Raw genomic sequence first — 13,482 nt, 5'->3', positions numbered from 1 at the left:
CAGCTTGGATGAATAAAGTTTTGAAGCCCTTGGAGCCTCCTGCAGGAATGTTCTCAGTGTGCCACCAAGGAAGAATTGTAGACAAGCGGGCAGGAAGCAGGTGACAGAAGCTTCTGTGGCTGTTGTGTTACAGATGTGTCTACAGGGAAGACTTCTCCAGCTTCTCCAGCTCCTACCTTGGATGCTATATGCAAGCCCATCTCCCATCACAATGGTGAGCAGTGTGTCCCTGCTGACCTCAAAGGCGGAGCCTTACTTTTGTGGGATCCATTCCTGGGAAATGGAAATATTTTTCTCTAAGGTACTCCAACAGGGAAAATCCAAGATACAACAGATAAGATGTCCCTGCAACCATCCTAACGGATTAGGCAAGAGCTGAAGGAACCCCTGCAGACAAGAGAAGGTGAGTGCATTTCTCTCATGCTGCTCCTGGGACTCAGCAGCCGGGGGCTTTGGCTGCACATCTGGACACGCCATGCCCGGCACAGCGGGAAGGGATCCATGGCAGCCTTGCTGCCCCGCTGCTGCCTTCACATCCTGCAGGGCTGTTTCCCAGCCTGGCCTGGCTGCACCTTCTGCCCAGCCTCTGCAGGAAGGCATTTGGCATCAGCTGACAGGCTGCCCAAACTGTAACACACCCTGAGATCCCCCACTATATCCAGCCCTGCAGTTTAGGAAAAGGGTGGCTGTTTGGAAGTGGAAGTGCTCTCATCATGCCACTGTAACCTGGCCATTTTCCTGCTCCATAAATTTCACAAATATTACCTCTGATACCACTGCCCAAGTGGGGAACAGCTCCATCTGATGCAGCTGTCTCCCTTCCTTTGTCAAGAGATGGACATAGTGCTTCAGTGGAAGGTGGCATTTCTTGAAGGAAGCACTCCATCTTCGGTGCCAGCCCCTGTTGCAGGAAGGAAGGCAAAGCCAGACATGGGCACAGGCACAGCAGGTAATTTCTGTGCCGGGCTCAGCCCTGGCCGGGGCTGTGTGGCAGCAGCTCTTCCCCCAGGGCCTGCCCTTGCCCGGCCCGGCAGCAGCCAAAGCTGGAGGCGCCACGGCTTCCAGGCCTCTGGAGCTGGTTCAGAGCCCCGGGGAAACGGGACTGGTGCAGCAACGTCCCTGGCGCTGCAGCTGCTGCGGAGCTGGCCCTGAGTGCCCAGAGGCCCAAGGCACAGGAGCAGCCCCGAGCGGGAGCCCTGCCGCCAGCCCAGGGCCAGAGCCAGCCCTGGCACACAATGGAAACAGTTCTCATCTTGGTTTGCTTCCAGACTGGGATGCTGGGAAGGATTCTCCATTAGCCTGGTGCTCTGAAGTTGTGAAGCCCTCTGAGCATTCTGCAGGTATGTTCTCACTGTCCCACCAAGGCGTAATGTTTGACTGACTGGTAAGAACCAGGTGACAGAAGCTTCTGTGGCTGTTGTGTTACAGATGTGTCTGCAGGGACGATTTCACCAACTCCTACCTTGGCTGCTGCACAGAAGCCCAGCTCCCATGGCAGGGGTGAGTAGTGTGTCCCTGCTGACCCCAAAGGCTGAGCCCTGCTTTTGTGGGATCCATTCCTGGGAAATGGAACTACTTTCTCTTAAGGTCCTACGGCAGGAAAGACCAAAGACATGGCAGACAAGAAATTCCAGGACCCATTAGAAATCATGTGGCAAATGCTGAAGGAATGTCTGCAGAGAAGACAAGGTGGGTGTATTGGTGCATTTCCCTCGTGCTTCCCCTGGGACTCAGCAGCCGGGGGCTTTGGCTGCACATCTGGACACGTCGTGCCCGGCACAGCAGGAAGGGATCCATGGCAGCCTCGCTGCCCCGCTGCTGCTTTCACGCCCTGCAGGGCTGTTTGCCAGCCTGGCCTGGCTGCAGCTTCTGCCCAGCCTCTGCAGGAAGGCATTTGGCATCAGCTGACAGACAGGCCCAATTGTACCACAGTCCATGCCCACCCTCAGATCCCCTGCAAATTCCTTCTCTCCAGGCAGATCAGATGTTGGGGCTGTTTGGGGAAGGAAGCAGCCTTGGGTTGTCCCAAAATCCTGGGTCTTTTCTGATCCGTATGCATTCCTTTCACAAGTGATGCCTCCTGAAATTGTCCCCTTCCCCATTCCCAGTCAGGAATGTTTCCATCCGATCCATGTGTTTCTTTTCCATTCTCCAGAAATGAAAGGAGAGCCTGCGGAGAAAGAAGCATTTCCCGGAGGAAGCAGTGGTTGCATGCCAGCCTCAGCTCCAGGAAGGGAGGCCATGCCAGGCACAGGCACAGGAGGTAATTGCTGTGCCTCTGGGCCTGAGCCCTGCTGAGGCTTGAGCTGCCCTCTCTGCTGTTTGGCAGTGCGGGCACAGCCTGGACTAGAGCAGCACAGCCCAGGGGAATTATCCCGAGCAGGCGCAGGGCACTGAGCAGTCCTGCTGGGGTCCCTCCATGGGAGACATGTCCTGAAACCTGGGAGCGACTGCACGGGGTGCCCACGGTGGGGAAAGGACAGAGGGGGAGAGCAAGGCTGCAGTGTGTCCTGAGAGGGCCTGGCTGTTTGCCCTTGGGATCTGGGGGGTTTCCCCACAGAAGGAGGGCAGGAGGGACAGAGGGAGGGCAGGATGGATAGCTGTGGCACTGCCTGCTGCAGTTTTCCCCCATGCTTTAGGGAGGATTTCTTCTGTGTGTGAGGGGGAGAGTTCCAGGTCCCTGCACTGCTGCAGCCACCCCTCCCAGGGATGTTGCTGAGGGCAGGGAAAGAGTGTGGAGAGTGACCAGGAGCCAGCCCAGAGCTCCCCAGGCCCCTGTGCACCTTCGGCCATGTCTATTCACATCTGGCTCCCATGGCCTTACCCGACCCCCTGGCAGTGCCCAGTTCTCTGTGGCAGAAGGGGATCCCAGCACACTCTGGAAAGTGTTCTCATCTGTGCTCCGTTCTAGATGAGGTTGCTGGGAAGGCTTCTCCATCAGCTTGGATGAATAAAGTTTTGAAGCCCTTGGAGCCTCCTGCAGGTATGTTCTCAGTGTGCCACCAAGGAAGAATTGTAGACAAGCGGGCAGGAAGCAGGTGACAGAAGCTTCTGTGGCTGTTGTGTTACAGATGTGTCTACAGGGAAGACTTCTCCAGCTTCTCCAGCTCCTACCTTGGATGCTATATGCAAGCCCATCTCCCATCACAATGGTGAGCAGTGTGTCCCTGCTGACCTCAAAGGCGGAGCCTTACTTTTGTGGGATCCATTCCTGGGAAATGGAAATATTTTTCTCTAAGGTACTCCAACAGGGAAAATCCAAGATACAACAGATAAGATATCCCTGGAACCATCCAAACAGATGAGGCAAGAGCTGAAGGAACTCCTGCAGACAAGAGAAGGTGGGTGCATTTCCCTCATGCTTCCCCTGGGAGTCAGCAGCCGGGGGCTTTGGCTGCACATCTGGACACGCCGTGCCCGGCACAGCGGGAAGGGATCCATGGCAGCCTCGCTGCCCCGCTGCTGCTTTCACGCCCTACAGGGCTGTTTCCCAGCCTGGCCTGGCTGCACCTTCTGCCCAGCCTCTGCCGGAAGTTATTTGGCATCAGCTGACAGGCCATGCCCAAACTGTAACACACCCTGAGATCCCCCACTATATCCAGCCCTGCAGATTAGGAAAAGGGTGGTTGTTTGGAGGTGGAAGTGCTCTCATCATGCCACTGTAACCTGGCCATTTTCCTGCTCCATAAATTTCACAAATATTACCTCTGATGCCACCACCCAAGTGGGAAACAGCTCCATCTGATGCAGCTGTCTCCCTTCCTTTGTCAAGAGATGGACATAGTGCTTCAGTGGAAGGTGGTATTTCTTGAAGGAAGCACTCCATCTTCGGTGCCAGCCCCTACTGCAGAAAGGAAGGCGATGCCAGACACGGGCACAGGCACAGCAGGTAATTGCTGTGCTGGGCTCAGCCCTGGCCGGGGCTGTGTGGCAGCAGCTCTTCCCCCAGGGCCTGCCCTTGCCCGGCCCGGCAGCAGCCAAAGCTGGAGGCGCCTCGGCTTCCAGGCCTCTGGAGCTGGTTCAGAGCCCCGGGGAAACGGGACTGGTGCAGCAACGTCCCTGGCGCTGCAGCTGCTGCGGAGCTGGCCCTGAGTGCCCAGAGGCCCAAGGCACAGGAGCAGCCCCGAGCGGGAGCCCTGCCGCCAGCCCAGGGCCAGAGCCAGCCCTGGCACACAATGGAAACAGTTCTCATCTTGGTTTGCTTCCAGACTGGGATGCTGGGAAGGATTCTCCATTAGCCTGGCGCTCTGAAGTTGTGAAGCACTCTGAGCATTCTGCAGGTATGTTCTCACTGTCCCACCAAGGCGTAATGTTTGACTGACTGGTAAGAAGCAGGTGACAGAAGCTTCTGTGGCTGTTGTGTTACAGGCGTGTCTGCAGGGACGACCTCACCAACTCCTACCTTGGATGCTGCACAAAAGGCCAGCTCCCATGGCAGGGGTGAGTAGTGTGTCCCTGCTGACCCCTCAGGCTGAGCCCTGCTTTTGTGGGGTCCATTGCTGGGAAATGGAACTACTTTCTCTTAAGGTCCTCTGACAGGAGAGACCAAAGACATGGCAGGCAGGAAATTCCAGGACCCATTAGAAATCATGTGGCAAATGCTGAAGGAATGTCTGCAGAGAAGACAAGGTGGGTGCATTTCCCTCATGCTGCCCCTGGGAGTCAGCAGCCGGGGGCTTTGGCTGCACATCTGGACACGCCGTGCCCGGCACAGCGGGAAGGGATCCATGGCAGCCTCGCTGCCCCGCTGCTGCTTTCACGCCCTGCAGAGCTGTTTGCCAGCCTGGCCTGGCTGCAGCTTCTGCCCAGCCTCTGCAGGAAGGCATTTGGCATCAGCTGGCAGACAGCCCCAATTGCACCACAGGCCATGCCCACCTTCAGATCCCCTGCAATTTCCTGGTGTCCAGGCTGATTAGATGTTGGGGCTGTTTGGGGAAGGAAGCAGCCTTGGGTTGTCCCAAAATCCTGGGTGTTTTCTGATCCTTATGCTTTCCTTTCACAAGTGATGCCTCCTGAAATTGTCCCCTTCCCCATTCCCAGTCAGGAATGTTTTCATCTGATCCAGCTGTCTCTTTTCCATTCTCCAGAAATGAAAGGAGAGCCTGCGGAGAAAGAAGCATTTCCCGGAGGAAGCAGTGGTTGCATGCCAGCCTCAGCTCCAGGAAGGGAGGCCATGCCAGGCACAGGCACAGGAGGTAATTGCTGTGCCTCTGGGCCTGAGCCCTGCTGAGGCTTGAGCTGCCCTCTCTGCTGCTTGGCAGTGCGGGCACAGCCTGGACTAGAGCAGCACAGCCCAGGGGAATTATCCCGAGCAGGCGCAGGGCACTGAGCAGTCCTGCTGGGGTCCCTCCATGGGAGACATGTCCTGAAACCTGGGAGTGACTGCACGGGGTGCCCACGGTGGGGAAAGGACAGAGGGGGAGAGCAAGGCTCCAGTGTGTCCTGAGAGGGCCTGGCTGTTTGCCCTTGGGATCTGAGGGGTTTCCCCACAGAAGGAGGGCAGGAGGGACAGAGGGAGGGCAGGATGGATAGCTGTGGCACTGCCTGCTGCAGTTTTCCCCCATGCTTTAGGGAGGATTTCTTCTGTGTGTGAGGGGGAGAGTTCCAGGTCCCTGCACTGCTGCAGCCACCCCTCCCAGGGATGTTGCTGAGGGCAGGGAAAGAGTGTGGAGAGTGACCAGGAGCCAGCCCAGAGCTCCCCAGGCCCCTGGGCAGCTTTGGCCATGTCTATTCACATCTGGCTCCCATGGCCTTACCCGACTCCCTGGCAGTGCCCAGTTCCCTGTGGCAGAAAGAGATCCCAGCACACACTGGAAAATGTTCTCATCTGTGCTGCATTGTAGATGAGGGTGCTGGGAAGGCTTCTCCATCAGCTTGGATGAATAAAGTTTTGAAGCCCTTGGAGCCTCCTGCAGGTATGTTCTCAGTGTGCCACCAAGGAAGAATTGTAGACAAGCGGGCAGGCACCAGGTGACAGAAGCTTCTGTGGCTGTTGTGTTACAGATGTGTCTACAGGGAAGACTTCTCCAGCTTCTCCAGCTGCTACCTTGGATGCTGCACTCAAGCCCAGCTCCCATCTCAGGGGTGAGTAGTGTGTCCCTGCTGATCCCACAGGCTGAACCCTGCTTTTCTGGGATCCATTCCTGGGAAATGGAAATATTTTTCTCTAAGGTACTCCAAGAGGGAAAATCCAAGATACAACAGATAAGATATCCCTGGAACCATCCAAACAGATGAGGCAAGAGCTGAAGGAACCCCTGCAGACAAGAGAAGGTGGGTGCATTTCCCTCATGCTTCCCCTGGGAGTCAGCAGCCAGGGGCTTTGGCTGCACATCTGGACACGCCATGCCCGGCACAGCGGGAAGGGATCCATGGCAGCCTCGCTGCCGCGCTGCTGCTTTCACGCCCTGCAGGGCTGTTTGCCAGCCTGGCCTGGCTGCAGCTTCTGCCCAGCCTCTGCTGGAAGTTATTTGGCATCAGCTGACAGGCCGTGCCCAAACTGTAACACACCCTGAGATCCCCCACTATATCCAGCCCTGCAGATTAGGAAAAGGGTGGCTGTTTGGAAGTGGAAGTGCTCTCATCATGCCACTGTAACCTGGCCATTTTCCTGCTCCATAAATTTCACAAATATTACCTCTGATGCCACCACCCAAGTGGGGAACAGCCCCATCTGATGCAGCTGTCTCCCTTCCTTTGTCAAGAGATGGACATAGTGCTTCAGTGGAAGGTGGCATTTCTTGAAGGAAGCACTCCATCTTCGGTGCCAGCCCCTGCTGCAGGAAGGAAGGCAAAGCCAGACACGGGCACAGGCACAGCAGGTAATTGCTGTGCCGGGCTCAGGCCTGGCCGGGGCTGTGTGGCAGCAGCTCTTCCCCCAGGGCCTGCCCTTGCCCGGCCCGGCAGCAGCCAAAGCTGGAGGCGCCTCGGCTTCCAGGCCTCTGGAGCTGGTTCAGAGCCCCGGGGAAACGGGACTGGTGCAGCAACGTCCCTGGCGCTGCAGCTGCTGCGGAGCTGGCCCTGAGTGCCCAGAGGCCCAAGGCACAGGAGCAGCCCCGAGCGGGAGCCCTGCCGCCATCCCAGGGCCAGAGCCAGCCCTGGCACACAATGGAAACAGTTCTCATCTAGGTTTGCTTCCAGACTGGGATGCTGGGAACGATTCTCCATTAGCCTGGCGCTCTGAAGTTGTGAAGCACTCTGAGCATTCTGCAGGTATGTTCTCACTGTCCCACCAAGGCGTAATGTTTGACTGACTGGTAAGAACCAGGTGACAGAAGCTTCTGTGGCTGTTGTGTTACAGGCGTGTCTGCAGGGACGACCTCACCAACTCCTACCTTGGATGCTGCACAAAAGGCCAGCTCCCATGGCAGGGGTGAGTAGTGTGTCCCTGCTGACCCCTCAGGCTGAGCCCTGCTTTTGTGGGGTCCATTGCTGGGAAATGGAACTACTTTCTCTTAAGGTCCTCTGACAGGAGAGACCAAAGACATGGCAGGCAGGAAATTCCAGGACCCATTAGAAATCATGTGGCAAATGCTGAAGGAATGTCTGCAGAGAAGACAAGGTGGGTGCATTTCCCTCATGCTGCTCCTGGGACTCAGCAGCCGGGGGCTTTGGCTGCACATCTGGACACGCCGTGCCCGGCACAGCAGGAAGGGATCCATGGCAGCCTCGCTGCCCCGCTGCTGCTTTCACACCCTGCAGAGCTGTTTGCCAGCCTGGCCTGGCTGCAGCTTCTGCCCAGCCTCTGCAGGAAGGCATTTGGCATCAGCTGGCAGACAGCCCCAATTGCACCACAGGCCATGCCCACCTTCAGATCCCCTGCAATTTCCTGGTGTCCAGGCTGATTAGATGTTGGGGCTGTTTGGGGAAGGAAGCAGCCTTGGGTTGTCCCAAAATCCTGGGTGTTTTCTGATCCTTATGCTTTCCTTTCACAAGTGATGCCTCCTGAAATTGTCCCCTTCCCCATTCCCAGTCAGGAATGTTTTCATCTGATCCAGCTGTCTCTTTTCCATTCTCCAGAAATGAAAGGAGAGCCTGTGGAGAAAGAAGCATTTCCCGGAGGAAGCAGTGGTTGCATGCCAGCCTCAGCTCCAGGAAGGGAGGCCATGCCAGGCACAGGCACAGGAGGTAATTGCTGTGCCTCTGGGCCTGAGCCCTGCTGAGGCTTGAGCTGCCCTCTCTGCTGTTTGGCAGTGCGGGCACAGCCTGGACTAGAGCAGCACAGCCCAGGGGAATTATCCCGAGCAGGCGCAGGGCACTGAGCAGTCCTGCTGGGGTCCCTCCATGGGAGACATGTCCTGAAACCTGGGAGTGACTGCACGGGGTGCCCACGGTGGGGAAAGGACAGAAAGGGAGAGCAAGGCTCCAGTGTGTCCTGAGAGGGCCTGGCTGTTTGCCCTTGGGATCTGGGGGGTTTCCCCACAGAAGGAGGGCAGGAGGGACAGAGGGAGGGCAGGATGGATAGCTGTGGCACTGCCTGCTGCAGTTTTCCCCCATGCTTTAGGGAGGATTTCTTCTGTGTGTGAGGGGGAGAGTTCCAGGTCCCTGCACTGCTGCAGCCACCCCTCCCAGGGATGTTGCTGAGGGCAGGGAAAGAGTGTGGAGAGTGACCAGGAGCCAGCCCAGAGCTCCCCAGGCCCCTGGGCAGCTTTGGCCATGTCTATTCACATCTGGCTCCCATGGCCTTACCCGACTCCCTGGCCGTGCCCAGTTCCCTGTGGCAGAAAGAGATCCCAGCACACACTGGAAAATGTTCTCATCTCTGCTGCATTGTAGATGAGGGTGCTGGGAAGGCTTCTCCATCAGCTTGGATGAATAAAGTTTTGAAGCCCTTGGAGCCTCCTGCAGGTATGTTCTCAGTGTGCCACCAAGGAAGAATTGTAGACAAGCGGGCAGGCACCAGGTGACAGAAGCTTCTGTGGCTGTTGTGTTACAGATGTGTCTACAGGGAAGACTTCTCCAGCTTCTCCAGCTGCTACCTTGGATGCTGCACTCAAGCCCAGCTCCCATCTCAGGGGTGAGTAGTGTGTCCCTGCTGATCCCACAGGCTGAGCCCTGCTTTTCTGGGATCCATTCCTGGGAAATGGAAATATTTTTCTCTAAGGTACTCCAACAGGGAAAATCCAAGATACAACAGATAAGATATCCCTGGAACCATCCAAACAGATGAGGCAAGAGCTGAAGGAACCCCTGCAGACAAGAGAAGGTGGGTGCATTTCCCTCATGCTTCCCCTGGGAGTCAGCAGCCGGGGGCTTTGGCTGCACATCTGGACACGCCGTGCCCGGCACAGCGGGAAGGGATCCATGGCAGCCTCGCTGCCCCGCTGCTGCTTTCACGCCCTACAGGGCTGTTTCCCAGCCTGGCCTGGCTGCAGCTTCTGCCCAGCCTCTGCCGGAAGTTATTTGGCATCAGCTGACAGGCCATGCCCAAACTGTAACACACCCTGAGATCCCCCACTATATCCAGCCCTGCAGATTAGGAAAAGGGTGGTTGTTTGGAGGTGGAAGTGCTCTCATCATGCCACTGTAACCTGGCCATTTTCCTGCTCCATAAATTTCACAAATATTACCTCTGATGCCACCACCCAAGTGGGAAACAGCTCCATCTGATGCAGCTGTCTCCCTTCCTTTGTCAAGAGATGGACATAGTGCTTCAGTGGAAGGTGGTATTTCTTGAAGGAAGCACTCCATCTTCGGTGCCAGCCCCTACTGCAGGAAGGAAGGCAAAGCCAGACACGGGCACAGGCAAAGCAGGTAATTGCTGTGCTGGGCTCAGCCCTGGCCGGGGCTGTGTGGCAGCAGCTCTTCCCCCAGGGCCTGCCCTTGCCCGGCCCGGCAGCAGCCAAAGCTGGAGGCGCCTCGGCTTCCAGGCCTCTGGAGCTGGTTCAGAGCCCCGGGGAAACGGGACTGGTGCAGCAACGTCCCTGGCGCTGCAGCTGCTGCGGAGCTGGCCCTGAGTGCCCAGAGGCCCAAGGCACAGGAGCAGCCCCGAGCGGGAGCCCTGCCGCCAGCCCAGGGCCAGAGCCAGCCCTGGCACACAATGGAAACAGTTCTCATCTTGGTTTGCTTCCAGACTGGGATGCTGGGAAGGATTCTCCATTAGCCTGGTGCTCTGAAGTTGTGAAGCCCTCTGAGCATTCTGCAGGTATGTTCTCACTGTCCCACCAAGGCGTAATGTTTGACTGACTGGTAAGAACCAGGTGACAGAAGCTTCTGTGGCTGTTGTGTTACAGATGTGTCTGCAGGGACGATTTCACCAACTCCTACCTTGGCTGCTGCACAGAAGCCCAGCTCCCATGGCAGGGGTGAGTAGTGTGTCCCTGCTGACCCCAAAGGCTGAGCCCTGCTTTTGTGGGATCCATTCCTGGGAAATGGAACTACTTTCTCTTAAGGTCCTACGGCAGGAAAGACCAAAGACATGGCAGACAAGAAATTCCAGGACCCATTAGAAATCATGTGGCAAATGCTGAAGGAATGTCTGCAGAGAAGACAAGGTGGGTGTATTGGTGCATTTCCCTCGTGCTTCCCCTGGGACTCAGCAGCCGGGGGCTTTGGCTGCACATCTGGACACGCCGTGCCCGGCACAGCAGGAAGGGATCCATGGCAGCCTCGCTGCCCCGCTGCTGCTTTCACGCCCTGCAGGGCTGTTTCCCAGCCTGGCCTGGCTGCAGCTTCTGCCCAGCCTCTGCAGGAAGGCATTTGGCATCAGCTGACAGACAGGCCCAATTGTACCACAGTCCATGCCCACCCTCAGATCCCCTGCAAATTCCTTCTCTCCAGGCAGATCAGATGTTGGGGCTGTTTGGGGAAGGAAGCAGCCTTGGGTTGTCCCAAAATCCTGGGTCTTTTCTGATCCGTATGCATTCCTTTCACAAGTGATGCCTCCTGAAATTGTCCCCTTCCCCATTCCCAGTCAGGAATGTTTCCATCCGATCCATGTGTTTCTTTTCCATTCTCCAGAAATGAAAGGAGAGCCTGCGGAGAAAGAAGCATTTCCCGGAGGAAGCAGTGGTTGCATGCCAGCCTCAGCTCCAGGAAGGGAGGCCATGCCAGGCACAGGCACAGGAGGTAATTGCTGTGCCTCTGGGCCTGAGCCCTGCTGAGGCTTGAGCTGCCCTCTCTGCTGTTTGGCAGTGCGGGCACAGCCTGGACTAGAGCAGCACAGCCCAGGGGAATTATCCCGAGCAGGCTCAGGGCACTGAGCAGTCCTGCTGGGGTCCCTCCATGGGAGACATGTCCTGAAACCTGGGAGCGACTGCACGGGGTGCCCACGGTGGGGAAAGGACAGAGGGGGAGAGCAAGGCTCCAGTGTGTCCTGAGAGGGCCTGGCTGTTTGCCCTTGGGATCTGGGGGGTTTCCCCACAGAAGGAGGGCAGGAGGGACAGAGGGAGGGCAGGATGGATAGCTGTGGCACTGCCTGCTGCAGTTTTCCCCCATGCTTTAGGGAGGATTTCTTCTGGGTGTGAGGGGGAGAGTCCCAGGTCCCTGCACTGCTGCAGCCACCCCTCCCAGGGATGTTGCTGAGGGCAGGGAAAGAGTGTGGAGAGTGACCAGGAGCCAGCCCAGAGCTCCCCAGGCCCCTGGGCAGCTTTGGCCATGTCTATTCACATCTGGCTCCCATGGCCTTACCCGACCCCCTGGCAGTGCCCAGTTCTCTGTGGCAGAAGGGGATCCCAGCACACTCTGGAAAATGTTCTCATCTGTGCTCCGTTCTAGATGAGGTTGCTGGGAAGGCTTCTCCATCAGCTTGGATGAATAAAGTTTTGAAGCCCTTGGAGCCTCCTGCAGGAATGTTCTCAGTGTGCCACCAAGGAAGAATTGTAGACAAGCGGGCAGGCACCAGGTGACAGAAGCTTCTGTGGCTGTTGTGTTACAGATGTGTCTACAGGGAAGACTTCTCCAGCTTCTCCAGCTCCTACCTTGGATGCTATATGCAAGCCCATCTCCCATCACAATGGTGAGCAGTGTGTCCCTGCTGACCTCAAAGGCGGAGCCTTACTTTTGTGGGATCCATTCCTGGGAAATGGAAATATTTTTCTCTAAGGTACTCCAACAGGGAAAATCCAAGATACAACAGATAAGATATCCCTGGAACCATCCAAACAGATGAGGCAAGAGCTGAAGGAACTCCTGCAGACAAGAGAAGGTGGGTGCATTTCCCTCATGCTTCCCCTGGGAGTCAGCAGCCGGGGGCTTTGGCTGCACATCTGGACACGCCGTGCCCGGCACAGCGGGAAGGGATCCATGGCAGCCTCGCTGCCCCGCTGCTGCTTTCACGCCCTACAGGGCTGTTTCCCAGCCTGGCCTGGCTGCAGCTTCTGCCCAGCCTCTGCCGGAAGTTATTTGGCATCAGCTGACAGGCCATGCCCAAACTGTAACACACCCTGAGATCCCCCACTATATCCAGCCCTGCAGATTAGGAAAAGGGTGGTTGTTTGGAGGTGGAAGTGCTCTCATCATGCCACTGTAACCTGGCCATTTTCCTGCACCATAAATTTCACAAATATTACCTCTGATGCCACCGCCCAAGTGGGAAACAGCTCCATCTGATGCAGCTGTCTCCCTTCCTTTGTCAAGAGATGGACATAGTGCTTCAGTGGAAGGTGGTATTTCTTGAAGGAAGCACTCCATCTTCGGTGCCAGCCCCTACTGCAGGAAGGAAGGCAAAGCCAGACACGGGCACAGGCAAAGCAGGTAATTGCTGTGCTGGGCTCAGCCCTGGCCGGGGCTGTGTGGCAGCAGCTCTTCCCCCAGGGCCTGCCCTTGCCCGGCCCGGCAGCAGCCAAAGCTGGAGGCGCCTCGGCTTCCAGGCCTCTGGAGCTGGTTCAGAGCCCCGGGGAAACGGGACTGGTGCAGCAACGTCCCTGGCGCTGCAGCTGCTGCGGAGCTGGCCCTGAGTGCCCAGAGGCCCAAGGCACAGGAGCAGCCCCGAGCGGGAGCCCTGCCGCCAGCCCAGGGCCAGAGCCAGCCCTGGCACACAATGGAAACAGTTCTCATCTTGGTTTGCTTCCAGACTGGGATGCTGGGAAGGATTCTCCATTAGCCTGGCGCTCTGAAGTTGTGAAGCACTCTGAGCATTCTGCAGGTATGTTCTCACTGTCCCACCAAGGCGTAATGTTTGACTGACTGGTAAGAAGCAGGTGACAGAAGCTTCTGTGGCTGTTGTGTTACAGGCGTGTCTGCAGGGACGACCTCACCAACTCCTACCTTGGATGCTGCACAAAAGGCCAGCTCCCATGGCAGGGGTGAGTAGTGTGTCCCTGCTGACCCCTCAGGCTGAGCCCTGCTTTTGTGGGGTCCATTGCTGGGAAATGGAACTACTTTCTCTTAAGGTCCTCTGACAGGAGAGACCAAAGACATGGCAGGCAGGAAATTCCAGGACCCATTAGAAATCATGTGGCAAATGCTGAAGGAATGTCTGCAGAGAAGACAAGGTGGGTGCATTTCCCTCATGCTGCCCCTGGGAGTCAGCAGCCGGGGGCT

The 13,482-nt window shown here is 57.0% G+C and overlaps 1 protein-coding gene across 1 annotated transcript in view; it reads left to right on the top strand.

The window, feature by feature from the left end:
- The window catches only part of LOC135308305 (uncharacterized), a 624,983-nt gene that overhangs the window by 362,178 nt on the left and 249,323 nt on the right, over positions 1-13,482 (top strand). Inside the window, exons 7-17 of the mRNA XM_064433245.1 lie at positions 1,269-1,340; positions 4,369-4,440; positions 4,528-4,629; positions 5,088-5,195; positions 5,844-5,915; positions 6,004-6,084; positions 6,172-6,273; positions 6,705-6,821; positions 13,013-13,084; positions 13,173-13,244; positions 13,332-13,433. Coding sequence (XP_064289315.1) covers positions 1,269-1,340; positions 4,369-4,440; positions 4,528-4,629; positions 5,088-5,195; positions 5,844-5,915; positions 6,004-6,084; positions 6,172-6,273; positions 6,705-6,821; positions 13,013-13,084; positions 13,173-13,244; positions 13,332-13,433 — 972 coding nt within the window. The remainder of the gene's footprint in view (positions 1-1,268; positions 1,341-4,368; positions 4,441-4,527; positions 4,630-5,087; positions 5,196-5,843; positions 5,916-6,003; positions 6,085-6,171; positions 6,274-6,704; positions 6,822-13,012; positions 13,085-13,172; positions 13,245-13,331; positions 13,434-13,482) is intronic.

Source organism: Passer domesticus, chromosome 9, assembly GCF_036417665.1.
Source record: "Passer domesticus isolate bPasDom1 chromosome 9, bPasDom1.hap1, whole genome shotgun sequence".
NCBI classification, from domain to species: domain Eukaryota; kingdom Metazoa; phylum Chordata; class Aves; order Passeriformes; family Passeridae; genus Passer; species Passer domesticus.
This window is presented reverse-complemented; position numbering and strand designations above follow the sequence as displayed.